This window comes from Talaromyces proteolyticus (genome assembly GCF_021365285.1).
Source record: "Talaromyces proteolyticus strain PMI_201 chromosome Unknown BGW36scaffold_7, whole genome shotgun sequence".
Classification (NCBI taxonomy): domain Eukaryota; kingdom Fungi; phylum Ascomycota; class Eurotiomycetes; order Eurotiales; family Trichocomaceae; genus Talaromyces; species Talaromyces proteolyticus.
The window spans coordinates 2337840-2364168 of record NW_025764283.1 but is presented as its reverse complement, the minus strand read 5'-3'; the positions used below and the strand labels follow the sequence as shown (position 1 = coordinate 2364168).

Below are 26329 nucleotides of genomic sequence, written 5' to 3'. Positions count from 1 at the left end.
CTTCCCTCGTCGCGCGTTCGAAACCGAGATCGACCGGGAATAATTAAAAGCAACACCAAAAAAGACAAAAAACAACGAGCGGGACAGATACATGTAGCTCCGCCCACGCCACAGCCCATAATGGCCGGCGCGATCAAAGACCTCATCGAGCTTCTGCTAACGGAGATTGCGATCAACGGCACTGATGGTGAGCGTTCTTCAGCCTCTTACTGCTCCTTCCCTTCCCTGCCGCTACTTGCCTGTTTCGGAACACCCTGCATCACCTAACCTTTACTTCTTTAATTTTCTTCTCTTTCTTTATGCTTCTTATTTGCATCACCCAATTCATGCACCCCCCACAATCATCCATCGCACTAAGGTCGGGATAGAAACAACATGCTGACCTTGCTCTGTCCCAGGCGCCTCGCTAGCCCAGGTCTGGGAATGGGTGCGGTCTTTCCACCAGGATGAGGCATCTGGTACTTCCAACTTTGTCTTGGATCGAGCACTCATGGAGGATCTCTGGCAGTGGTTGACCCTCAACCCCGAAGTCCGTGCTGGCCGGGATCAAGAGTACAACGGACTCGCTCTATCCGAAGTAGAACTCCTCGATACAGAGTCTCACAACCTTCGTCTCTTCGTTTCCGAGGATCGTACTTGGCGAGCCTTGACCGGACACGAAAAAGATGAGACTAAAGTCCCTGCCAGCGAATTCGATTTATTATCAATCGTTGCTTCCTGTAGATCCCAGGGAATATTGCAGACCGACCTAGTTCGCCGCAGTGGCCAGGACAATCGATCCGTGCCAAAACGTACCGATGCTCTCCACACCAAAGGCTACATTGACAAGCGTCAGGTGCAAGCCAAATCAGCAAAAACTAGCCTCTGCGTGTTTTCAAGATTCGCGCGTCCCGTCAGCTTTGACAATGCATTGGCTCCTTCAATGGACGAGCATAGGCCACCGACTCAAGTCGTCGATGTCGATTCATTCGCCCAGAATCTCTTCAGAGTGCTCAGGCAACATCAGATCATCTCTCGAAACGACTTGAAGGATGAGCTTGGCTTGAAAGATCAGTGGCGATGGCGTATTCTTAGCAAAACTGTTATTAAATTCGAAGCCATCGGCTGTGTCCGACGGGTTAGGGCCCGCTCACAATTTCATGATGCTATGAAGGCATTGCATCCGTGCGTCCTAATGCTTCGAGAACCCACTGATGCTGATATGAAGCTTTTCAAAAGCGATTACAAAACCCTCTTCCAATCCATCGACCAAGACGTCGCTTCCACGGCCGATCAGGATAGTGAAGATATTGAGGAATCATCTGAACTACAGACTTCGGAACACCAGGCAATTGAGTGGACCCCCGATATCAGTGTGCCCAATTTAATCGCAGACATTATTTCTCGAAGTGGAAGTACTGGGAGAACCAATGCCCAAGTTATCAGGGAGGGCTTCGGCAAGGGTTTCCGTCGTCCCAGCGAGAACACACTGAATCGGATGTCTGAGGGCTGGCAGCTGTCACAACCATCTCATCTGAAACATGGCGCCATTATTAGAGACACCGCCCAAAGTGGTACCATTACACATTATGTGCACTATACGTACCCCCATTTCAAAGAGTTAGTCGATAGTGGTCGGACCGGTTGGGAGGCAGTTGCTTTTCGTCCCAGAGATGCTCGGAGCTCTAGACTAGTGTTACCGCCGCCTGACGCGCCTTCGACGACGGATGAAGATGGCTTAGCCCCCTTTGCAGCTCCACGAAACAAAACAAGCGAACGAGATATCTATTGTGTGGTGGCGTCTAAGGGTCTTACTAGTTATTCGGAAACAAAAAGTGATCCCATAGCAATAGTCAATGAGGAAGGACAACTATGTGAGTATCTACATCTCGTCCAGCTAAATCAATCTTTTCTAACCATTTGCGTCGCTTAGTTGCGTTGTTTCAACGCGAGCACGGACGGTCCACGAACTTGGAAATTATCGGCGAATCTCAACCAGGCTCAACGGCAGAAGAAGTGCCGCAAGATGAAGATTTCTCTGGCTCATCTCACATGCAAAATTCTACTATATCACTTGGAAAGATGTCGAAAGCGGAAAGAATAGAGGCTGAGCTTAAGAAAGGTACCAAGACTGCGAAAGAAGTCTTTGCTAATTTTGGTATGGATGAAAGTTGGACCCATGTCGCGGTTCGATTAATGGAACGACCCGGTCCCGGTGTCTATCTCACCTCGAGGGGAAAGGCGCGGCCGGCTGGAAAAAGACAAGGTCGACCCAAGGAAAGTCGTATCGCAGTATTTAAGAGCCCAACGCTGGTAGACTTTCTCAAGTCATATATACAAACGTCAGGAGATCTTGACCAAGCTGAAAATACTACGTTGCTTGTCGCGGCGGAGCAGGGTCCCGAGTCAGTACTCACGACATCGACGCAATTAGTAGAGGAACCACCCTTGTCCAATCAAGCCCAGACAGTACCACAAAAAACGCCTACAACGTCTAGCAAACAAATAACTGCAGCTGTCGCCATATCTGCACATGTTACATCAGCAGACATGATGCAGAGCAATGTACAGCCTACTGCACCTCCTGATACCCAACAGTCAACCACTTCGGAAACACATAAGCAATCTCCAGCACCCTCCCTATCACAAAAAGATGCCTCGAAAGGCAGTTTTGCTGCAGAAAGTTCTTCTACAGATTATTCATCTTCTACACCAGCTAATCTTGCCGCTGAATTTCGGGTTAATGAGGTCGAAGTACAGACTAAAATGGCTATTCCGAAAAGCAGACGTTTTGAAAAAGACGGTTCAGTGGCGCGTGAGAGACGTAATATCGTTTTAACTCTCATTGAACAAGCAGGGGGGGCATTCCCTTCCAGCAGCGAACTGTGGCATGCATTTGCGACTGTCTGGATCAAACATCACAAACACAGCGAGAAACCGGATTCGCGAACTGTGAAGTCTGTAGTAAAGTATCTTGTTGACGCTGGGAAGCTCCGCCAATTAACATTTAGCGGGAGAGGTCCGAAGGGGGAAATGGTCACTCGAACTCTCGTCGTGGATCCAGCTATCAACCCCACCGATCCGGTAGTAATAAATCTCCAGGAACAAATGTTGAAGTCTAGCTATTTTATTCCCAACAATATTGAGATAGATCCCGAGATCGCCAAGATTGTTCGTGGTGGAACCGGAGCTCCATCAGGGGTTTATACAAAAATCGCGCCTGTCGAACCTGCAATGACGGTGAAACTTCGGAACAAACCAGCCTTTATTATCGCACAGGAGAAAAGAAGAGAGGAAGTTAATCAGAAACGTCTACTTAAGCCTGTTAGGCTCATGGGTATTCATCAGAATGGCAAAGTTTTAGATTCGAAGGGTATGACCTCGTTTACGAGACCAGCTAAGCGGAAACGATTAGAGGGACCTATAAAGAAGGTCCCCAATAAAACCCAACAGAAACCCCGGGAATCTTACTGTTCGATAGAGATGGCTGAATCCACAAACATCGAGCACCCCTTGTCCCAGCCGCTAGAACGTGCTCTCGCGGACGTAAGACGGCGCAGATATGATATCTCGGCAGCTGTCGAGTCTCCCTATCATCAATTTGTCCATGAAATTGACTATGTTTCACATTGGGAGATGATTAACCAGAGAGCGGTACAGGCCCGGTCTGATCAGTCAGCTAGCAACCTAGCATACGTTCACCACGCTGTTGAAGAGCCATTCGAACAAGTGCCGATAGACGGTTTCATACAATTTGATATCGACGGTGCGGGGAGAAGACAACGTTCGACGGCGAAGGCTCGGCGACAGAAGCGCTCAACGGCGTCTGCAACAAAGCTGTTTAAACAGCCAGCATTGCATAACTTCGATTCACATGAAATTTCCACACAAGCTAGGCTACAACTATTGGAAAGTACTCCGCCAGTGATTACCGAACGCCCTGAATACGCCGTCTACTCGTTCCCTCCGGCTGCTGATTTAGTGAAACCATCGATCGGACGTCGCAGGCAAAAGGGTCTCAGAGACATCGGTCCTCAATTTGTCGACAGGCTTCGACACGCAATAGTTCTTGTCAGGATTTTTTCAGGCGGTTCATATGGCAAGAATGTTGATTGGGATCTTGTAGAGAACGCGTTTCCGAGGGAATCCACTGGTTTTGTCCGCCGCATTGGTAAACTACTACTGAACCGTGATCGACGTCAGTTAGCACAAATGCAGGTCGAAATTCGTGATGGGCTACTTGATGAATATCGAAAGCCCAACTGCGCGTTGCCAAGCATCAACTTCACTAACATGGCAGCTTATGATTGGGATGCTGTAACAACATGGGCCACTACACAACATCACACACCACCAACACAAGAGGTGCCAAATCTGCCAGGTTCTAGGGCACATTTCGAAGGGTTACATGAATATCGTATTGCTCAACCTGGCGATCAATTTGAGACCATATACACCCCAAATCCGTCGATAACTATTGCGAAACGAGAGTCAATGTATTCTGCGAAACCATATCTAGACATCGCTACGATGGATACCCAAAGGATAAGACATGGCAGAGGACAGAGAGACTTGATAGACAACGCAAAGTGCTGGATACTATCCAACATTATCGCAAAGGAGGAAACATACAACTCTGTCGATGCAAAACAAAAGCTTTCGCGATTCCCGAGCGATGCTATTGACGAAGGCACGAAAGAATTAACTCGCGACCGTTTGATTATGCAAGATAACCGTGGCCGCGTTATTCCGGGACGTAACTTCAGCTTGACAGATAATTTTTATCATGCAATTGGGCGCAAGAGATCGATTGACCTAGACATGCTCAAACAAGCTGCACAGTTCAAACAAAAACTCGACGCGGACTTCAAAAGCGACGGTATATCGCATATCCAATACGATGCTGTTGATGGGGAGGTCCTGGCAATCATGGAATTAGCTGCGAGGTACCGTGTGCATATTTCACCTATCGATCCGCCTTCCAATCCATTTGGTCTTACACAAGGCAATTACGAGACCCGTGCATTGGACAAAGCAAAATACAAGTTTCAGATGATTGTTGCTCCAGATAGCCAAAACTATGAATATGGAAATCCCATTCGAGAGATGATAAATCTCGTGCCAACGATTGATAATATTATCAGCGATGGATGTGGGGACCTCAGCCAGCTCGAAGGGCAAAGGCCACCTTTGTGGTTAGACATAAATGGCAATCTGAATCAAGGAATATGGCAGTCTGTTGTCTCCGCCGTCGTGGGTATTGTTGCAATACGGCCCAACATCGACGCTGGAGCCATACATAGTCAACTCCAACAATATCTAGCGATCTGGGACATTGAACGTACTCTTGCGTGGCTAGATCATGTGGGCCTCGTTGGCCGGGAGGAATTTAGCAACAAGAAGGTTGTTTGGAGAGTAAAGGAGTACTGGTGGCTAGTTTTGGACACATGATGCGGTATGCACTATTACTATACTGATTGTCTTCAGCCTTCTTGTGCTGGTGTCTTCTGTCTTCTTTTTACCTTGATCTCGACACATCTTTCGTTTCTGAAGTGTATAAAATATATGCTCTGGCAAAAACATCTATAATCTTTTCAAATGTTTAAAATATTACCCTCTGGGGTTGACAATTTTTCCTCCGAGATCACTCAATTCATAGCAATGCTTGCTATATTTCTAAATAGTGACGTTAATAATTGATATATGTCACCAATGGCTTCCAATTGTCTGTGAGAATCTACCAGAACAGCTGTTTGATAATGATTCCACAACATTAAATTCAAAGCATTATAAAATCATGGTAGAAGCAATAACGATAGTGGATTCTGGCCCAATGCTGGATTCCCAATGCATGATAATGAAAATGGTGCTAATATATCATTTATGAAACTCCTTTTTAGTACGCCGAATCTCATATTGAAGAGACTAATGGAAATTATCAAATAATAATAAGGGGTATATATATAGGAAGAATGGATAGATTATAACTAATCGTGGCAGATAAAGGTTATATAGGGTCCGAAGCAGCAATTCTTCGCATAATCATAAATACCAAGGCTATTAATACGCCAATGATAGCCCGGTCCAGCCAGGGGTTATCGTGAGACGCGCTCGGTTGAGTATTTGTTCGTACAGTAGGTGCGGTTGTGGAAGGAGAAGGACTGATGTTTAGTGTTGGTCGTGGAGCCTCTGACTGTGCGGGTTGAGGTTGTGGTTGAGGATGGGAGGTTGGTGAGTTTTGCGGGGCCCTATTTTGAGCTGGTGATGTCTGGGACTTCTGCGAGACAGTCGCTATTGTTTCTGACTGGCCCAGAGAATCAGATCCTTCTTGTGTATCCTTTTCTTCTTGTCCAGACGACTTCTTGTAGCTCAAATTGAGCTCTGCCGGCACTGTCTCCCTCCCTTCTTCATCAACGGAGATACCCTTTTGCAAGCAGAGCTCTCGCCAGTCGTTCAAGACTTGCTCGTTCGTCCTTCCTTCCATGCAGTCGCATTTCCATGAGCGACTCTTTTCGGCCCACATCCTGCGCACATCATCCGTGGCGTCTAGGCCGCCCAGCTGTCCCTTTGCATCTCCATCCATAAAACTCCGGATAGCTGTAAGCGCGGTACGGATCCCCCATGCAGGCTGCCACGTCTCCTCATGGTGGCCGCTGATACTCAAACAGATTTCGCGGTTTACTTCAAATCTTCCAGAAGGTGTCAAAAATCGGAATGATGGCGGTCGCAATGGATATGTCGGCGGGAGAACAATGCGCCCATGGTAGATACCCCCAGCGTACGGGGACGGAGCAGGCGGGCCCGTCATTGTGAAGTGCCAGTCGAACAGATTCGAGTCGGAAACGGGATGGGCGTGAAAATGTGGCGATGGTGAAGAAGATGACTCCGATAGTTCAGCTGCCTCTTTCATCAAGCGCCGGATTGTGGGTGACATCTTGGAGGTCGTGGTAAAATAATGTCGTTCGGCGCTGAGCGAGCGGGAGGACCGAAGGAGCAAGTGTACAGCGGGGAGATCTTTTGCAGCAGGGCTGTATTTTCCTTTTCAGCGCACGGGGGATCGTTGTTGGGCCGAAAAGATGCCTTTTATATCGAGAGGCTGGAGTGGAATCAGATAGTGACGCAACGAAACAGCAACTGAAGTCGGTTACAGACCGAGTTGATCAAGTTCTTGGGTTTTCTCGCAAATCCATTTCAACGCCAAAATTGTTGCAAACACGCAAAGATGTAATCTAAGGGGGGACGAAGAAAACGGCGGACGAGACGGCGAAGTTGCAGCAATAACGATAATAACTGCTTGGGGGGGGAGGGGGAATAAGAATGGACAAAGTGGCATTTAGCGCTGACGAACAGAGCTCAGCGTTATGGACGCGTCGGAATACCACGGGATCTGTAGTAGCACATGTAGTAATCAATAATAATAATGATAATGATGATATTAATAATAAAATACACGCCACTCATTCCATCGTCATTTTAATTTCACGCAAATATTGTGTTCGCCTGCAGTGGCGACTAAACTCCCATAGTTACATATTCCAAAGCTACTGATGATCTACGAGTCCCTATATGCAAACCGCAACGAACGCCGAGCAAATCTTCGATGAAATATATCAACAGCTATCCCAATAATATGTGCTGCCACTTTAGTCCCAGTCACGCCATTCGTCCCTCGAGCTTCCAGCCTGGTCTCGCGAGATGCCGAGGACTCGTTCGGCTTTATTGCCTCCTCGCTTTGTATGTTTTGGGCGATCTTCGTCGGAGCTCGTTTCATAGTTCTCACCATCAGTGTCGTCGTGCTGCATGCGTGGTGACATGGGCCGTAGAGTTTTCATCGAGACACCTGTGCCTGGTCGGTCGAACGATGCGCCTAAAACGCCATTCTGCCCACCTTTTCCATGGCGCTGTATTGACACTGGCTTGGTGGGAGCTTGTCTCTGATGCGTGCCATTCACCCAGTACTCGTAGCTTTGTTGGCGTTGCCGCTCCAACCAGTTCGACCATTCCTGTTCTCGATTTTGGCGAATACGTTCTCTTACTTCGAGAAACTTGGCGCTAGGCTCCCAGTACCAGCCATCACCTGACGTGTTGCAGATTGGCAAAGCCCATAGAAGCGGGTTATCACCGAATAAATGCCTCAAGTTCTGCTGCCAACCGTGGTCGAATGGGTTTGGCATGGTTTCGTTATCCTTGGAGTCAAGGTAATCCTCGTACCTATCCCGCTCTCGCTGCCTTTCCGATTCTTCGTACGAACGATGGAGCGCCTGCTGAGCTGGAGTTCCATTTGTATTTGATTCTCGTAGAAACGATACATAATCCTGTTGCTGGCTACCGCGGTTCTCAGCCGGAGGAGATTGTCGCTCCTCACCTTCTTCCACGCGAGTGACGCCTGGGATCGCATTGGCATGCGCTTCGATAATTTGTTGTCCATAACCCTGAAGCCGATGACCGAAACTGTCGTCACCTGGTCCTATACTAGAATTATGGTCGTTGGTGGTGTGGTTGTCAGAACGATGTCGATCCAAAGCATTGCGCAGAGGAGACAGATACCGTGTCTTCTCCAACGATTCGATTGTGGTGACGTTACGCATTGCCAGGCTAATATGCCAGGCTGTGAAACCACTCAATACCAAGCCAATGATACCGGCGATGACAGCTAGTAAGATAACGTTGACTGGCATGAGAGTATCGATATATGACACCTCGGTCAACACCTCATCCCACACCCAAAGGCCGGCTGTGCCGAAGCAAACCCAGCAGAATACAGAGGTATAGATTAGAAATAGTAAGAAAGCTTTATAATTCCGTAGCCCAACACACGTGGCCAGCCACGGGCAGTGATGGTCCATTTTTAAAACGCATCGCTTGCAACTTGAACAGTGATGGGTCCGATCGGGTTTGGGGCATTGGCATTTCTTGCAGAACCTTGCACCACCATGCGAATTCACAGTATAGCTTTGGTATTCGGGCAACTCGGTCGTCGGAAGATGGCTATATTGGCCCCGACCACTACTTCGGGAGCTCGAAGTAACGGGTGAGCCAGGATCTGTAAATACAGCGACTGTATACGAAAGATTGAGTAGTATGTACAAAAGAATGCCTATCGTGGAGCTGGGGAAGCCTAGGTAGAGGCGGTTATTAGCTTTTGCAAATGACGATCGATGGAGAGGGGACAGCACCATACCTATCCAGGTGCTTTTATTAGGGAGAAAGCCAACGCCAGCCTCAACCCAGACCGCCCAGGTGGACAAGCCATACACGAATGCTAACGGCACGTATCCAAAAAAGACAACACACAGTCGTTCGATTTTTCTCGCCCATGTCCGGGGACGCCGTTTCGGCGACATCTCAGGCGAGCCTAACGTCGCCATTGTGTGTTCATCAACGCCGGGGTTGACTCAAAGCGGCGACCGGCGAGCGGCAGTACGGCACTGGATGGATATTCAAATTCGACTGAGCGAATATTGGCGCTCGATACTGCGCAAGGTCATCACGATGTGCGCCTGCTCTCAACGTGTCAGGCGAGCTGCACAACAATCGAGCTGCGGCGTGGTCGGCGGTACACAAATCAAGCAGTCTTCCTGTCTTCACGGGGTCGAAGTTTCGGGATTACAACGACGGCCATCAAGTAGCAAGTAGGTCAGAGGCGCGGGGGGAGAACAATAATGCCGAAGAAAAAGGGAGGAGGAGAGTGAGGTGAGCAAGAAGGGAGAAGAAGGAGCGGACCAGTTCGGCCGGCTGTAGTTGTCGATAAACCCTTCGACGACTGCGCTGGCTATTATTATGCGTATTTGACGATTATTAATGGTGTTGGGTTATTACGAATACCATTATGAGGAACACGATTACTGAATATTATGAATAATAATAATAAATATTAATATGATGTATCTTACGGAGCAATCGGTCAACAGCCTTACGGCCACCACAGCCACACGCTGTTGTCCTGAAGACGACGACGCGTGTCGGCGACGAACGTGGCAGTGGCCTCAGCAGTGCATTTAATAACATTGTCATATATTACGATATTATTATACGGATAAAAATACCAATAATAATAGTTAGTCCTCTGGTGAACAGGTGGCATGACGTTTATTGGTGGAGCCTGGCCGCGCACCGCCTCCCTGCTGCGTCCCTGGCCTGTCTCACTCCTCAGGTACACTCGTAACTCCAAACACACAACACACAGCACACCACAACTGCTTTCTCTCTCTCTCCCTCTCTCTCCCCCTCTCTCGCGACTTCGTTCTGCCTACAGCTCGCTTGTTTTCTGCTGCAACTCCCGTCCATCGTTTTAGTCGTGTCTGCTCACCGTCGACGCTGTTTGCTCTCCAGCCGAGGCGGATGCAACTCGTTCCAGTTTCATCGCCGTTACACGCATACCTAGTCTGTTCTATCTATATCCTGGCGCAAAATAGTACAAAGACAACCAAATCGACTGCCATCAACACTTCTTGATCGATTGAATGAAAAATAATTGATTGATTGATTCATTCATTTGCGTCGCCCAGCATGGCGGCCAACGAGTACTTCCACTCTTTCCAACCGCAACCATCACAGCGCGAGCAACTGCCTGCCTATAATGATAATCGCTTTCACCAACAATCCCAGCAACAGGATCTGGAACCCTCGACGACGAAACCCCTTCCCGGCCCGCCCCTCTCGCCAACCCTCTCGCATTTCCCCTACGACTCACATTCAGGGACCTACGATCCTCGACACAGCCAGCAGTCATTTTCAGACGAGAACGCATTCGTTGGTGGCAGAAACCACCTGGCTGATCAGTATGGAGAAGACATCCCACTAAAGCCGAATGTGCAGCAATCCCAGATGAACGACCCTCGCTGGGTGAATCAGAATACAAATTATCAATCTGACATGCCCATGGATCCAGACATGAGCGACAGGCGGCGGCGGCGTTCCGCGAAACGTGGATTCTTCCGTAGCAAAATCCCTTGGGTCACCTATCTATTAACAATCATTGATGTTGGCGTTTTCATTGGCGAGTTAATTTACAGCGGTAGGTCTTGCACGTTTTGTTAGGAGAGAAATGCCAAAATTAACACCTTTTCAGCAAAGCTCACGGGGAGCCCTATCGAAATTCACCCAAGCTTCAATCCAATGGTCGGGCCGTCCCCTTATGTCCAGATTAATATGGGTGCTCGTTTCGTCCCTTGCATGAAGAATGTCCCCGGAGTACAAAACGCAAACGAAACAATTTACTGGAATTGTCCAAATACGACCTCCTCCGACTCCCAGGATGCAAGCAATAAATGTACTCTATCAGAATTGTGCGGGTTTAACGGTGTGCCAAATCCCAAAATAAATGGTTCCATAGATGATCAACCGGAACCAAACCAGTGGTTTCGGTTCATCGTTCCGATGTTCTTGCACGCCGGAATCATTCACATCGGCTTTAATATGCTAATGCAGATGACTATGGGGGCGGATATGGAGCGGAATATCGGGTGGTGGCGGTATGCCCTGGTATACTTTGCGAGCGGTATCTTCGGTTTTGCGCTCGGTGGGAACTACGCAGCTCAGGGCATCTCATCCACGGGGGCGTCGGGGGCCTTGTTTGGCATCCTTGCGCTGTTCGTTTTGGATCTACTTTATACATGGAAAGAGCGACGGAGTCCTTGGATTGAGCTCCTGTTCCTTGTGCTCGAAATCGCTATATCTTTTGTGTTGGGCCTGCTTCCGGGCTTGGATAACTTCTCGCATATCGGTGGGTTTATCATGGGATTAGCCATGGGCCTCTGTATGATGCGGTCTCCGAACTATATCCGAGAACGAATCGGTCTCGAACGAACACCGTATGTCGTCATGAGCGGCGGTGCTGGCCCATCTCCGGTCGAGAACCGCACGAATGGTTTCAACAACAGGAAAAGCAACAGTCATGACGATAACAATAACGACCGTTTCAAATACAACCGCCCATTGGCTTTCTTCAAGGGTAGGAAGCCCCTCTGGTGGGCCTGGTGGCTTGTGCGTGCGGGTGCCTTAGTGGCTGTGATCATCGGATTCATTCTGTTAATTACGGATTTTTATAAATATCCAAAGTCGAACTGCTCATGGTGCTATCATCTGACGTGCTTGGTATGTCGTCTTCCTCTTTGCTATTTTAAAAATCCTTACTGATTCATTGCGGTCGTTCGCAGCCTGTCAAAAACTGGTGCAGCGTAGGAAATTTGAATTTGACGCCGACTTGAGAATCCCGAGCGATTTCGCAAATTACCAGCACTAAGATACCCCTTTTGATTTTATATTTTTTTGCTTTGGCAGCTATGACGATCCACAGCTATTTGCATATAAAACCGGCACAGCCTCTTGTCCCTACGATTCACCCAATGATAATTGAACAATGATACACGACACTCGTATGAGTTTTCTGTTGACTTAGATTACTGACACCAAATAGTATACCATGGTTGATCATATGTCCACAAAGATCTACATAGAATATCTACAACAGAGATACTACCCGTCACATCGTGTACTTTATCCAATCGATGACCCATTTATCAAATAATAATATCCTTATCACGTTCCACCGACGTACGAAAACAAGTTTAGGAAATCATGCATAGATACTGGTATGGATATCTATAATAGTCTTGTCATTAATAATAACGTCTTGTATGGATAAAGGAGTCTTGGGAGAAGCATGTGCGTCTCCTCTGTCTAGCTGTCCCTGTCATGATTATTGGTACATTGATTTGGTGTGATTCAAGCAATCACAGTTCTGGCTCGTGAAAACGATCCATCGTATTTGTTTCCAAACCAATAAAGAAAACGCTGAGAGGAGTCCACGATTGCGCCGAGTTTGGAAGATGGTCGCTCCAACAAAATTCAAAGTTGCTTGGGTATACGACGCGAAGAAGCAGGGAAGAAAGAGCATGGTCTACCGTGTACACGACCCCAACCCCGGTATCATGCGCGGCATGGAAATGCACATAAGTAACAAGCGCGTATCTTTTAAAGAACTGTAATTGATGCTTCACAAGGCGATTTCGTTATGATGCCCTTGTACTCGTAGCAATGGCAGGCTCCGACGATGTCGCATACGCCGAATCGAAGATACCAAAGACAACAGCGACATCATCGCTGTGGCCGGTCAGCAACCAGGCGAGTCGAGCAATTTTTCGGAAAAGCAATTGCGGTAGGTAAAGCAGTGAGGCCCAGATGAGCAGAGAAATAAACACGAACACAAAGGCGTTGGCGACGAATTTCTCGCCGGGGCTCATGACGTAAACGCCAAAAGTGACTTCGTACCGGTAGTATTCCAAACGGACGCGGTGAATCAGACGCTGGGCCAGGCTGCGGTGCTTTCCGTACGATGCCGGAGATAGAGAGCTCGCGGTGTTCACCGCAGCCATTGAGGAGGAATATTTGCTTATCAGCTCGTCAACAATGGACGGCGAGTGCGGCGACATTTGGGTTGATGTTGACGGCGTGTAAAAGGAGCGCATCTCGGTTGCCATCTTGGGTTTTGATGGTCTTTGGCCACGGGAGAGGCGAACGTCGAATCCGGACTTCTGAGAGAAAAGGATCATGCGTCTTGGACGAATATTATCAATAAACTAATGCTCTTGACAATTTGCATACAAAATAAGGAGCGAGAGCGAATCGGGTGGAGCACCGAGACTAGCAGCCGGCAGATCCTGGAACGGCTGAAGATCCTCTCCTCGTGCTGGCGGAAGACGAGGCGAGGGCACTCGAGGGGAATTAAGGGTTATTAGGAGCGGAATGAGTAGGAATAGTAGGTTGGTGAAGAATAGGTTATAAATTATTAGTAAGAGGGATGGCTCCTTACGAGAGCAGCTGGAGAATAAGAGAGCCCACCCGGCCGGATGGTTCGGAGCTGCAGTATACCTTCTTCTTCTTCTTCTCAGGAACACAGCTCGTTCGTTGTGTTCCCTGTTGTACAGTTGCAAATGACGTCGCCGAGTCTAATCCTATCCTCGACCAATAGCGCATCTTCTGTCCGCCTGCGAACGGCCTTACTTTCCGGCGTTTGGGTGATCTCGACTGCTTAAATCCCGATCGACAGCTAGTTGGTGCTGAGTCACTGCTGACTCCTGAGAATGGCCTTGGGTTGAGGACATTACTAAGATAGCCTGCTCGATTTGATCAGCGACCACTATTCACTGTCCAGCGTTCTGCCTCCTCAGTTAATAGCGACAAAAGGCCAGCCTGGATACAATTTGATCGTCATCCCTCCGGCACCTTCGGCTTCATGTCGACAGTCGCTGAACTCCGAACGCTGCTAGCGCCCCGCTTTGGATCGTTGATTTTTATGCTCGACTTGAACTCGACATTGACACTGCAACGATAATCGCCTGCTCGATGTAGCGCTATCATCCCAAGGGGGGGGGGGGATATGATTCACTCGATGTCCATTCAAATTGATGTGGTCGCGCTCTACAGTGGGATGCCACATTTTCGAGCTATCTCAGACTCAGATCGCCTTCTGCAGATTGCCCCGATTACCCAATACGTATTGACGGCATATACTATTCGAAATTTCGGGCAGAGCTAGTCGTAGCGTATAGCAAAAACCTTCACTGGAGGAATCTATCTTCCAGGGGCTTACAATGAGTAGAATTCTAAGAAATAGCCAATCCAGCGCTGTCTTCTTGGGGTTGGTGCGGATCAAAATATACTAGGTCAAAGATGCTCGCTATCCTTCATAACCCACTGCCGTGCAATTCTCGCCCTTGGAGTATGATTCCTACTACTCATAGGCCAGCCACCAGAGCACTCTGGACCAGCCAGTGGAGGCCCAAGTGGAGAACTCGCAGCCAAGAAGACGCTTTTGGGCAGCTGCCAGGTGCCTGCAAAAGTCTCGATAGCCAAGCGGACAATAACTGAATTTTTTTTTAAAAAAAAAAAAGCTGGCAACCAGCAACAAGCCCTTGCTTACTGCTTGCCAATCAGTAATAAATGCATGGCGGTACAAGGACTCGGGGCGGTCATGTTCTGCCACTGATGTCATCAGCCTCGGGCGGGGCATCTCACCGCGAGAGAAACAAACATCAACGCATTCGACAACCAACTTCGTCGGCTTTCGATTTATGATCCGCGCAGCAATACACCTTGACAAAGACAGAGATGACTTCAGAAGAGGATCCCCTCGTGGCGGCTTTACCCCCAGCTACCGACTATCTGACCTATCTCACTATCCTCGAGTATCAACTCACCCCCGCGCGCCTGCCGACCCTCCATCGACTCTTACAGGATGAAGTTCTCACGACAAACATTGGGTGGGATCTGGTGCAGATTCTCCTGCCAATGCTTCCCCAGTCCCAGGAATGTCTACAGGATATTGCCCGGCTAGGAAATCCTCGCGAGGTCATTCTTCGAGTCTCGGACTCGTTGATGAAGTTGGAGCCAGACGAGAACGACGACGAGGAAATACAGCACGCGACAACAGGTCCAGAGCAAGCTGTCACAGTCCCTGTAAAGGGGCCTTCCCGTTATGTGGCTCAATTCAATTGTTTGAACGCTATGCTTTCGGTCCTTCACAGTCGCATCAGGACTAAATACCCCAGCCGCTTTATTGCAACCTCTCTCCAGGCTGCTTTGGAGGCGTATGGGTCAATGCCCACTGACGAAACAACAAACGCACTCTTGGAGCTCTTGAGAGACTTGTCACCCACAAAACGCCCTGCTGTACCTCCTCGTGGAACTAGTGATTCCTCTGTCGTGCGGGTCTCTCAGGCATCTGCACCTGACCCGGAAACTGTATACGATGTGCCTGTCGCTTCTGATGATAGAAGTCTTCAACAGAAACTCGTTCAATTTGGGTTGGTCGAGCTGTTAAAGTCGTATGTTCTTAGTTTATCTTCATCAGAAGAATCTGGACTGTCCTGGGCATTGCGGCTACAGGAAAAATTAAATCGAAAAGAAGATCATTTGGCCGATATACTCTCAAAAAATCATATTCATGCAGCGACGGAGCACCTCAAAGAAAGAGATTTGATCATTGGAAAGATATGTGTACGTTGTCTACTTTTCTTTTGTCCTCGTCTCCATTCTTCTAATAATAGTCATGCGAGACTCATGCGTACATTTGTAGGCACTATCTCGAGACCTTGGTATCAAAGATGAATATCTGCTGCAAATTGTTACCTCGCCGGTGGAAACCCGCCCTCCCCCACTCGATTTTGACGAGCTACCAAAAACTGCAGATGAGATACCCTTAGAACGACATGGTGCGCTCCTCATGTTGGCAGCACGCTCTTCGGCATCTATTCTGTTTTCTGGATCTCAACCGGTGCATATACCAGTATATCCCGACCTTGCCGTAATTTTCGCAAACTTCGTTGGTGTTGGGACTCCCAATGAACAACCTCAAGCTCTTCATGACGCCCTCCTAACAATTACCACGATTTCATCTCACGACAAAGTAGGTGAACCGATCGATGAGAAACAGTATACCGATTTAAGTTTGGCCGTGACGACGTGTAGCTCCCGCCAGATCTTCAACAGCCTCCGCAGGATTCCATCAACCATAGCACGAAGCCATCCTTCCGACACTGCTCGTTTTAAGCTGATACGAAAAATCTTCGAAAATGAAGATCTTTTATACGCCCGTGAAACTGCGGTTGGATGGTTGAAAGACGAAATTCTTGCTCCGACGGCAGATATATCAAGTCAAAATACCGTGTTTCTCAATCCTCACTACTTTTCCGTTCTCTTCCCGATAATTTTCAACCCAGCCGAGTTCGATTCCATGGACATAGCCACTGATATTGTCGCCGCATTCCTTCGATTCTCACAAGCACTTGCCCCTTATACCCATGCTGCTTTAAGTCTATACTACATTCTCCTTTCCTCCACTCAACTACGCAACAAGCTAGAACTAAGCCACGGCTACCCATTTTTTAAAACCGAATTCCTCCCTCGCTTGAAATCAACATGCCAGTTACTCGAAGAAGACCTGTCAGCAAATGGCGGTGATGGCAAAATCGAAGCAGCCATTGGCGAGGATATGTGCCACATAGGCCTCGCGCGGTCGGTCGGATTGTTGTCACACATCATTGCCCAAGTAGAAGAGAAGCTCGGTGACTTGATTGCACACGATGAAGAGACTATTGGAAGTGGTAGGAACACATTTGACATTTCCAAGGTAGAGGCGATCAGATTTGCAACTGCAGTCTGACCTTCGAAAAGTAGATATCATGCAATGTGACCTCTGAATATTATGTACATGTCTGCAGACTTTTACCTGGATTTTTAATGTTCACGAACACAATTGTACTCCAGATGTCCTTGTTTATAGCGATACTATGCAGATAGCCACCGGGGTGTATACGAAGTACATCTGATTATGTCTATTCATTCAGGAACCACCATCTACCAACAGCCTCAAATTGCATTAACACTCGTCAACATCAATTGTTATAGGACCAATGGGCTCATGAGCTGATAGTTGCATTAATTACATAGGGTTTGGCCAGTACTTCCCGCTATCTTACATGCCATGCCGCTATCAATTAATGCCTTGGTGTCTGGTTCGGTCATAAAATAGCATGAGTATCATTCACAAGTCATTGTATTATTTTTCTAGATTATATTACACTTGATTTGGGATAATGTCGATGCTCGATCAGTGCAGCTGCCTTTTAGATCAATCTTGAAATGGAAAGTCCGAACAACATCGAAACAGATATCGTCTCAATGCAAATACATATGTACCATATGGGCAGGGATATGGAAGAGAATTTCATCCCACCATCCCTTGGGCTTTAATTTCCTAGAACTATAGTCTCTTCGAAAACCTTTCTTGGATTTTCATAAAAAACAACTCAAAGCGACCGAATATTTAGCTGAAGAATTCTCGATTAACCTCAAAGCATATACATATTTAAAGAAAGTCTCGTATCCACAGTCGTAAGAAGATATCAACAAGCGTTAAGGAATAAATATTACCAGGTAAATCATAGAAATCAGCTTGAGGCATAAAAATACTAAGGCCACCCTGGTCAATGTCGATTCTAGTGAGCAAATCGATACCTTCCGAGGCGTCTTAGGATAGAATCAAAATATATCAAATAGAAGAATAATCGAAATAAACAGGCTATTCAAGAGTTCAACAAAGAGAGGAAGAAAAGAAATCCACTAGCAAGCTATGTAAAGAAGCGTTTGCCAATATACCTATCCATAGCACCAATTCGGCCTAACAGAGCGACGAGTAAATAGACCAGATCGATCGAAGTCGTGAGACGAAAGGACTACTGTTGAATAAGCACCATCATTGATGAACCAATTAGGCCTCTGCGCTTAGTTAGTTTCATAGGTATTACCCCAGGCTTGTGGTCTCACCACTCACTGTAGATATTTCAGCATCCGCATCCACATAAACACCCTCTTGCCCATGGAATAACTTTTGCAATGAAAACAGAAACGGTATTTCTGAGGGAAAATAAACGACTATCCTGTTCTCCTTTCCCTTTCCTTTCAAAGTCAAACGAATAGCGATCTGAAGTGTTTCGGGGTCAATCAAACCCCATTTTGGGTCATTTTCATAGTTGCAATAAAGATCGAATCGTCGTTCCAGCGGCAAGAAATCATTTTTTTTTTAAAATAGACATCATAGATATGGCAAGAGGAGGACGTGCTACCCCCAATTCTCGCCCATGTTAGTCCACTTTGGATTACATGATGATGCACCCGTTGCCGGGGCTGATTGAGGCAGATACTGTATTTTTAAACGAGGTGTCAGCAAAAATAGATATTAATCATAGCATTGAATTGGTCCCATACTGGTATTAGTAGCATAGATATCCGGAGTCATATTTGTTTCTGAATCCGCAAAGGTTCCAAGATTTTACTCTTTCTTCGGGTAGGTCAGTGAATATGAAACAAGCCAAGCGAGCATTAAAACCAAAGGGGCCTTAGGTATATAAGGTAATCAAAGCACAGTAGAGAGAGGATATTACTTTTTGGAGGTTCGAGGTGTCACAATCGTAGTGTCAGGTTGTCAAGCTGCTTTTTCTGGATTCGTGAAGAGGAAAGAAGAAAGAAGAGCTTTGACAAGATAACCCACATGGCTATATAGGTACAAGGGAATAGGACGATAGGGATCTAGAAGTCGTATTCTTTGTCCACGAAGTCACTAGAGAATAATAACAATCAACTATGTCTTTAGTCCACTCGCGTATCTATTCATCTTTGCCATCGTGTTGGATATCGGACCAATCGTTCCCAGGAGAGGCATGGTGCTTGGACGATGGATCAATGTCAACCATGGTACAGCTAGCAGAATATCAATGAGCAGATGTAAAAGGGAGACCACTGTGGCGAGTACATGATATATTAACTGCAGTCAATGCTTTCAGGATGGTGTTGGATATTGTTGTTTGGCTTGCTTAGTATTGTTCTTTGGATGCGGCCAATCACACACCAAGGCACCCGAGAACAATATCAAGGAATATCAACAGCCAGCCCACTCAATGCACTGCATGCAGTAGGTTAGCCACAGCTTTTCACTCCGAGATAATCTGATTGGGGACTACTTTCGATTTAAATGTTCTGGACCTGCGTCGTTTACCTGCTCTTAGCGCTACAAGAAATACGAGAAACACGGTCCAAAACAATGCAGTATGATCTCAATGGCTGACAAATTCACATTCATAACAAGAACAACGTCCGGCCTTATTCCAAACCTGTGCCTTTGAGTGGCAGAAGGCATGCATATCACAGCGACTAAGTGTAGATTTCCTCAGTGAACGCATTCAAAGTCAGTCCCTCTTTCGCGATATCCTCCTCAATCAAAAACATTAGTGGCATCTCTACCAGAGTCCCCTTCACCTGGCTCAGCAATTCTTTCACCTGCTGGGCCCCTTCTGGCCCAGGCGCAAAGTTGTCACGCACTACATGACCCCATTCGTATCTTCCTGGCCTGACGACCGGCTTTCCTTCCGCCTCTACATCAGCTTTACGGAAGTTGTACTCGTAAAATTCCTTATATGCATTCCAGTTGCGGACATAGTCATCGGGGACGGGGTTAAACACCTTGCGGAAGACCTCGGTGTTTGTTCGCGCTCGCGAATTCCACAAACTTTGGAACGTGTTGGAAAGAGGATCCGCAACAATCTGGCTTTCCGGTGAACTCAAATCAGTCTCGTTTGGAACACCGACCGGTTCACAGTTGGCGTTTGCCCGGTGGTAGTCCTGCGGCTTGAGTAGACCAAGGTGTTTACGGAACAACTCCCGCCGCAACGAAGCTGCAAATTTACTGGCCCGGTATGGTTGGCCATCCATTTGTGACTCGAGGGGCGTGGGGTCCTCGATGACAAGAGCAATCTCAGAATCATGAGTCCCCAGCTGAGATCGGTCATTCAAATTGGCCGAGCCACAAATAACAATACGGTCATCGGCGATCAAAACCTAGGAATAATCTGTTAAGAACGCTTACACTGATCGGAATGTTTCCTCATACCTTGCTATGAATGTAAAGCTCTTCACTAACGAAAGCATCGATTTCGGGTAGGTCACTATCCCATGGAACTTTGCGAATGTCTTCACCACCAAGCATGTAGCACTCGCTGACCGAGTCCCAACGGCCAGAGGTGGCTGAAGGGTGGGCTGAGGCTGCCTTTTGATATTGGTCATAGGGTCGGGTAGTATCAAAGCCCCCAGGTGCTCCAGGACCATAACCACCATAGCCAACCTCCGCGGCATCATGATATTTACGAGCATCTTCATAGTTTATACCGCTAGCTTTTTCGGCCTGCACCATCGTGCTATTAGTGTTGATCCGATCATAATTGCGGAGGTTATAGAATCGGATATAATCCATTGGATTATACCCCTCCTTAGCAATGAGCTCCATTATACTATGTCCGCCTCGATTAATCGAATTATACTGGAATTCCATGATTGCTCGCGTTCCAAGAGACGAATCATCTCTCAGATCGCCTGCGAATCCAGGAACCGCAGGGATAACGACAATGATCTTGTACTTCTGTCCAGCCCGAGCCGCACGCAAGACACGTTCCACGATGGCGGCACCGATCTTATTTTGTACAGGCTTTTGTTCATCCCCAGTGGCAGTGATGAAAAACTGGTTCTCAATGTATACAAAATGCTGGCTGTTGCGAATGGCAGCAATGTAGGCATCCTGGATAGAATGCTCAGTCGGAATACCCGCACTCCACTTGGAACAGCTTCGCACAACCTGGCACCACTGATTGCCATATGTTCGTCCCAAATTAGTAATGTACCGATCCTGGTATTGATGTACTTGGCCGGCAAGCTGGCCACGAAGCGAGTGGCCAAGGCCTCTAACATCGCTCATGATATTCTGCGTAGTGGATCGACCATTTCCTTGGTATTCAGAATTGTAGCTTGACTGATTGTCGGTGTAACCTCGTGAAAGATCCCCTCCCTCAGATAAGCCTCGGGTCTGAGAATGCTGTGATTCTTGAATTGGAGGCGGGGCAAAGTACGGTGCCTGTGACGGGTTTGAAGTTTGGGAGCTGTATTGGCCAGAGCCAAACCCTGAATGAGAGGGGTCCTGGTTAATCTGAGTCTGGCTTGAATGGTCGCCGCCAGTGTGAGATGGGGGCGGACCTGGTGGTGGTGGGGGGAAATACTGTCCACCTAACTGAGCGCTCGTACTAGAGTTATACTCGCTTTGGCTGGGGGCTTGCTGTTGACCTTGCCAATGTGGTTGTTGTTGAGAATATGATAATTGCTGCTGTTGCCCTTCATTTCCTTGGCTACTGGCAGGAGGAGGATAACTCTGTGTAGCTGAGGGCTGTTGGCTTTGCCACTGTGTTTGCTGTTGCTGCTGTTCTTGGCTGCTGGGAGGCGGTGGGTAAGAGAGCTGTCCGGTAGGTTGTTGTTGGCTTTGCCATTGCGGTTGCTGCTGTCCATGACTTCCAGGGGTTGGCGGGTATGATGGTTGGCCTCCTTGCCATTGTGGCTGCAGCTGCGACTGCTGCTGTTGCGGTTGCTGCCAATGCGGTTCCTGACTTAGTTGGCCTTGGTTGGGTGGTGGTGGTGGTTGTTGTTGTCCTGCCGGAACTGGAGTAGTAGGTCCAGCAGAAGCACCACCTTGGCTCTGGCCGCCATATTGTCGATAGAGACTCAATTTCTGATACTTTGTCTCATTGCGGGCATAGTATTTGGTGTCGTAAATGTAATTCCAGCGATCTACGAAGTGCCGTCGCAGATCTTCCACCACTGGTCCACGTAGGCTGATAGAGATATCCGACCATCCTATACGGCTAGTTACTTTTCTATTTAGCTGGTTCTGCTCCCAATGCGCCACGTCCTGGAAATCAAGTACGCGTGCGTTATTGTAGTCCTGGCCAGGAAAAACAATCTCCTGCAGGTCGCCGGGATGCACGTCTGCAATAGCATGCTGGTTAGTGTCCCAGCGGCCGAAACAAAGATCAAGGCCACCCATAAAAGCAATTTTGCCGTCCACAAGAAGCAGTTTCTCGTGGTGTGCCCAAAATAAAACCGTATCCCCCTTTGTGCCGTAAAATGCTTTGATGGTATCACTGGGAAGTTTCGAAAGACTTGGGCTGTCGAGAGACAGGTGTTGGAAGGAGGCAGTGAGGTCGCTTTTGATTTCATTGGCGTCCGGAAGGTGGTCTGGATGGCGGAAGACTAGAATGTTGGGGTGCAACGCTTCTAGTTCGCGCTTTGTGTGCTCCGAGCATACTATGGATGGAGTAATTAGCGTTTCGCCCTACCTCATCTTTCCTCTACACGACATCTCGGGGGCTTACACGTCAGTGCTTTTTCGACCTCTTTGTAGACGATGATGTTTACGCGCACGCCTCGCTGGGCAGCAGCCTGGAGCATACGATCGAGGCGGTATCTCTCGTTCTTTGCTGGCGGACGTCGCAGGTATAGCTCAGGAGAAAGCCACCCTTTGGTTGGATCGGCCACGGTCAGCTGTCAAGCATAGAAGGCGTCTCACGGGGGTATGGGTAGTACCTACAGTCTAGAATCCAGATGGATTCTTTCGCGCTCTCGAGAGCCTGCGAGACGGCCCAGAAATAGGTGAAGCCATCGACGTGCCACTTGACGTCGTTGTTTTCCCTGGGCGGTGCAAAGCTCTTGAAGCGGTGATCGGTGGGTTTGGGTCCATACTGCGAGTAGCCATCGGCATCCAGGGTGGTGCCAATCTTCTGAGCCAGCTGGGCGCCGACGTCCGACACGGTATTCTGAAACTTGCCTAGGAAGCCGGACAGTCTGTCCTGCTTTGCATCCTGGGAGTACTGGCTGTGTTGTGGTGGTGGTGGTTGTTGTGGTTGTGGTTGTGGCTGTTGCGGTGGAGGGCCGTAGTTTCCCTGGAACGGCTGCGCCTGCCCCTGCCCGTGCCCCGCGTACCCGGCGCCTTGCTGCTGTTGCTGGCTGCTCCCATAGTGGTCCTTGAACTTCTTCACCCCGTCAGACAGAAAACCTCGCGCTGAGTCGCCCAGTCCGCGCTCGCTGCTGTCGCCTTCTGCTCGCTCGCCGTAGTAGCGGCCATACGCCAGCGGGTTCTCGTTTCCAGACATGCTGCCTGTTCTTTCGTGTCTAGCAAGGAATCGCGTGTCTGTATTCTCCTCTGGCTACTGGCCCGGTCATTCCAGATGTGCTGACAGCTGTGTGATCCCAGCCCGCGATGAGAGAGACGTTTATTATTTATTAGCGGCATCCGTTCTTTCTCGCAGACCCCGCTCGATCAGCCAGCTCGTCCTATTGTTGCTTTGTTCTTAGCCGGGCCTCCGATCCAGCCTGCTCTGCCCCGCCATAAGCATGGGTGATTAGGCGGCGTGCCATCGCCTGTCCAGTGAGCTGTCATGTCAGACACTTTCTATTCCTAACTGGGAGTCCATTGCGTTGGCTGCCCACTCAGTGTGGCAGTGCTTGCTCTCGTTGGCGTGCGCTACATGGTTACGCACGACATCGCCTGTTGTGGCTCAGCTGGTGGCCTTGGTCTCGCCCGTAAAGACCGCCCCCTGTCGTCTTGGTTCTGATCATCTAATTAAATGATAATGATGATGATGATGATGATAATGACAATAATTAATATGGTTGCTTCGCTTGGCGTCTTGGCGTTAGAATATAAACTAACACACCGACGCCATCGGCCCTCCTATGGGCCAGGGTCGGGGGCATAGCTCACATCAATTGATATATCAATTGATGTGAGCTTGACTGGCACGCGACCTCCGTAGAACAAGCAGCGACCCGGTAAAAAAGGTAAAAAGGGAAAAAAGACATTCACCAACCTCATAATTACCTTGTGTACAGCAAGTAGTGAGGGGAAACCCCGCACCCCGCTCCATGTCCTCATCAACGCCGCAGCCTTATATAACGATGACCTCCCGTAGAATCAACATTGAATTGATATACATTTAGAATTCCCAGTGTCAATATCATACCTCCCGCTTCCAATCCACGCCACTTGACGAACCATGTCTAACCTAGCAACTCTCGATGTAAGTGGACACACCCCGTACAATGCATCCCAAAGCTTGCCCATACAGCAGTTCACAAGGCGCACAGGTCTCGCAGCACCCATACCTCCCTCAGTCGTCGCAGACATTGTTTGCTGCCAAAGCACAGAAGAAGCTGAGCTTCGAGGACATCTCAAAGCATATTGGCCGCAACGAGGTGGCCACTGCAGCCATCTTTTACGGCCAGGCCAAAGCATCGCCAGAGGACATCGCCAACCTGTCCAAGGCACTCGACATCTCGCATGAGCTCCTTGAGCAGCAGCTGAGCGGCTTTCCTGACCGCGGCCGCTCTGTGGAGATGCCTCCGAAGGAGCCACTTGTCTACCGACTGTACGAGATTGTGCAAAACTACGGGTATGCGTACAAGGCGGTGCTGAATGAGAAGTTCGGTGACGGGATTATGAGCGCCATCTCGTTTTCGACGAACGTAGAGAAGGAGACCGATGCGGATGGAAACAATTGGGCGGTCATCACTCTGCGGGGCAAATGGTGAGTGGGTTCAATGTGACGCGAATATAGATGAAGTTGAGATAGACCCAAGCTGACCGCTCTCGCAAGGCTGCCTTTCTCCCGATTCTAGCAAGGTAGCCAGTCAGTCTCCATTGTCGGCTCATTTTTGGGGAGGGGGGAGGTTGAGATGAAAATGAAGGATGAATGATGAATGAGGCAAATCCGACATGATATTATCTTTAGTAGTGATTAGTTATTACTTATTACTTGTTGTTTAGTGAGGTTGAAATGACAAACGCATCGAGTAAAGTACCCAGAGAGGGCAGGGCCGCTTCTTCCGCGCCTTTCTCTTCCTCTCCTCTTCTTATCTTATTCTTCCTCCTTTCTCCTCGTAGCAACCATACAACTCTTTCTATTGCTGCGGATTCTCTACACGCCACGGCCAGCCAACATGGCACTATCAGCCAGTTCTCATCGCCGCTTTCCGTGCACATACGCTGAGTGCTTGCAGTCATTTGACACCTACGAAAAAAGATCTTTGCACAAGGACATCGAGCACGATTATTGCCTGCGTTGCGACATCGACTTTGCAAACTTCGAGGCCTTTCTCAAGCACAAGATTGAGAGTGACGAGCATATTGTCTGCCCCTTTTGTGGCGTGCAATTCGAGAGCCACGATGGCAGAGATGCCCACATTCGTCGCGTGAGGATGACTCCCACCATCTTTTTGTGCTGATGGATTGTGCTAACAATCACTAGGCCCATCCCATCGACCATCAAATCCAATGCCCGTGGAAGAACTGTGACAGGATCTTCAAGACCGCGAATACCTATATCAACCATATCGAAAAGGACCAATGTGTTAGTGGCTTGAACAAGCATACGCTCATGGTACAGCGCGATGTCAAAATCTTAGAGGCTCAGACCACACATCGGCTGATCTCGGAAGGTCCACACCACCCAGAGAACGCCATTGAGCCAGCCACGCAGGATACAGAACGTGGTGGTATAACCTGGCCAGGTGAAAGACGCCAGTCACTTGTCCATCAGCCTCGCATCACTGACACGCTTTCATGGAAGCATTGGCCATCATTGACACCCGCGACGGATCCCGAAAACCACTCGGTGACCCCAGACAAAGGCCGAGCCAACAAGATCGCGTATGACATCAAGCGCGATTATGCAAATGACCGAGTGTCGGGGGCTCATCAGACGTTCATCGCGACCCAGGATGCAGCAGAAGATAGCAAGCCCGACTGTCGTAAATTGGTCTCACACACACCTTCTCACCTCGGATCACAAATTCTGAAGCTGTATCGCACGTACAGGCCTCATTTCGATCCAAACCGATACCTCAACTCTTACTCGGGCAATTTTGAATGCTGCCAGCAGGAATTTCAGACCCCTGAAAAGCTTGCCGAGCACCTGAT

General features: G+C 48.5%; 9 protein-coding genes across 9 annotated transcripts; 5 read left to right on the top strand and 4 right to left on the bottom strand.

The window, feature by feature from the left end:
- Positions 1-34: 34 nt before the first annotated feature.
- Positions 35-5622, top strand: BGW36DRAFT_322197 (uncharacterized protein). The gene is made up of 3 exons (XM_046212664.1): positions 35-187; positions 399-1853; positions 1913-5622. The coding sequence occupies exons 1-3, from the start codon at positions 121-123 to the stop codon at positions 5428-5430; spliced, it is 5040 nt and encodes a 1679-aa protein (XP_046071666.1). The 5' UTR covers positions 35-120; the 3' UTR covers positions 5431-5622.
- A 42-nt stretch (positions 5623-5664) lies between these two features.
- BGW36DRAFT_381526 (ubiquitin-conjugating enzyme/RWD-like protein) lies at positions 5665-7392 on the bottom strand. Its single transcript, XM_046216439.1, has 2 exons — positions 7132-7392; positions 5665-7075 (listed from the first exon to the last, which is right to left on the bottom strand). Exon 2 carries the CDS (start codon positions 6911-6913, stop codon positions 5987-5989), a length of 927 nt encoding a protein of 308 aa, XP_046071665.1. The 5' UTR covers positions 6914-7075; positions 7132-7392; the 3' UTR covers positions 5665-5986.
- BGW36DRAFT_381525 (DHHC zinc finger membrane protein) lies at positions 7385-9813 on the bottom strand. Its single transcript, XM_046216438.1, has 2 exons — positions 9161-9813; positions 7385-9097 (listed from the first exon to the last, which is right to left on the bottom strand). Exons 1-2 carry the CDS (start codon positions 9345-9347, stop codon positions 7623-7625), a joined length of 1662 nt encoding a protein of 553 aa, XP_046071664.1. The 5' UTR covers positions 9348-9813; the 3' UTR covers positions 7385-7622.
- A 568-nt stretch (positions 9814-10381) lies between these two features.
- On the top strand, positions 10382-12482 carry BGW36DRAFT_191433 (rhomboid family membrane protein). The gene is made up of 3 exons (XM_046209797.1): positions 10382-10996; positions 11051-12075; positions 12138-12482. Exons 1-3 carry the CDS (start codon positions 10489-10491, stop codon positions 12186-12188), a joined length of 1584 nt encoding a protein of 527 aa, XP_046071663.1. The 5' UTR covers positions 10382-10488; the 3' UTR covers positions 12189-12482.
- Positions 12483-12992: 510 nt separating this feature from the next.
- BGW36DRAFT_297240 (uncharacterized protein) lies at positions 12993-13460 on the bottom strand (the record flags this gene model as incomplete). The annotated part of the gene is made up of 1 exon (XM_046211340.1): positions 12993-13460. The coding sequence occupies one exon, from the start codon at positions 13458-13460 to the stop codon at positions 12993-12995; it is 468 nt and encodes a 155-aa protein (XP_046071662.1).
- Positions 13461-15090: 1630 nt separating this feature from the next.
- Positions 15091-17143, top strand: BGW36DRAFT_298383 (YAP-binding/ALF4/Glomulin; the record flags this gene model as incomplete). Its single annotated transcript, XM_046211427.1, has 2 exons — positions 15091-15978; positions 16058-17143. The coding sequence occupies 2 exons, from the start codon at positions 15091-15093 to the stop codon at positions 17141-17143; spliced, it is 1974 nt and encodes a 657-aa protein (XP_046071661.1).
- Positions 17144-19689: 2546 nt separating this feature from the next.
- On the bottom strand, positions 19690-23504 carry BGW36DRAFT_428716 (uncharacterized protein; the record flags this gene model as incomplete). Its single annotated transcript, XM_046220593.1, has 4 exons — positions 19690-20373; positions 20426-22659; positions 22728-22871; positions 22943-23504. 4 exons carry the CDS (start codon positions 23502-23504, stop codon positions 19690-19692), a joined length of 3624 nt encoding a protein of 1207 aa, XP_046071660.1.
- A 610-nt stretch (positions 23505-24114) lies between these two features.
- Positions 24115-25201, top strand: BGW36DRAFT_381518 (putative cyanate hydratase). The gene is made up of 3 exons (XM_046216437.1): positions 24115-24431; positions 24499-24938; positions 25008-25201. The coding sequence occupies exons 1-3, from the start codon at positions 24408-24410 to the stop codon at positions 25027-25029; spliced, it is 486 nt and encodes a 161-aa protein (XP_046071659.1). The 5' UTR covers positions 24115-24407; the 3' UTR covers positions 25030-25201.
- Positions 25202-25350: 149 nt separating this feature from the next.
- On the top strand, positions 25351-25760 carry BGW36DRAFT_297888 (uncharacterized protein; the record flags this gene model as incomplete). Its single annotated transcript, XM_046211387.1, has 2 exons — positions 25351-25602; positions 25659-25760. Coding segments are annotated over 2 exons (354 nt in total), but the record flags the coding sequence as incomplete, so codon positions are not given.
- Positions 25761-26329: the final 569 nt, after the last annotated feature.

Excerpts from the sequence above, each read along its gene's own strand:
- BGW36DRAFT_191433 (XM_046209797.1), top strand. The coding sequence starts at position 10,489 with ATGGCGGCCAACGAGTACTTCCACTCTTTCCAACCGCAACCATCACAG. Across the intron at positions 10,997-11,050 it reads TGGCGAGTTAATTTACAGCG|CAAAGCTCACGGGGAGCCCT; the intron begins GTAGGTCTTGCA and ends ACACCTTTTCAG. Across the intron at positions 12,076-12,137 it reads GCTATCATCTGACGTGCTTG|CCTGTCAAAAACTGGTGCAG; the intron begins GTATGTCGTCTT and ends GGTCGTTCGCAG.
- BGW36DRAFT_381518 (XM_046216437.1), top strand. The coding sequence starts at position 24,408 with ATGTCTAACCTAGCAACTCTCGAT. Across the intron at positions 24,432-24,498 it reads CTAACCTAGCAACTCTCGAT|GTCTCGCAGCACCCATACCT; the intron begins GTAAGTGGACAC and ends CAAGGCGCACAG. Across the intron at positions 24,939-25,007 it reads ATCACTCTGCGGGGCAAATG|GCTGCCTTTCTCCCGATTCT; the intron begins GTGAGTGGGTTC and ends CGCTCTCGCAAG.
- BGW36DRAFT_381525 (XM_046216438.1), bottom strand. The coding sequence starts at position 9,347 with ATGGCGACGTTAGGCTCGCCTGAGATGTCGCCGAAACGGCGTCCCCGG. Across the intron at positions 9,098-9,160 it reads TAATAAAAGCACCTGGATAG|GCTTCCCCAGCTCCACGATA; the intron begins GTATGGTGCTGT and ends GCCTCTACCTAG.
- BGW36DRAFT_322197 (XM_046212664.1), top strand. The coding sequence starts at position 121 with ATGGCCGGCGCGATCAAAGACCTCATCGAGCTTCTGCTAACGGAGATT. Across the intron at positions 188-398 it reads TGCGATCAACGGCACTGATG|GCGCCTCGCTAGCCCAGGTC; the intron begins GTGAGCGTTCTT and ends GCTCTGTCCCAG. Across the intron at positions 1,854-1,912 it reads CAATGAGGAAGGACAACTAT|TTGCGTTGTTTCAACGCGAG; the intron begins GTGAGTATCTAC and ends TGCGTCGCTTAG.
- BGW36DRAFT_381526 (XM_046216439.1), bottom strand. The coding sequence starts at position 6,913 with ATGTCACCCACAATCCGGCGCTTGATGAAAGAGGCAGCTGAACTATCG.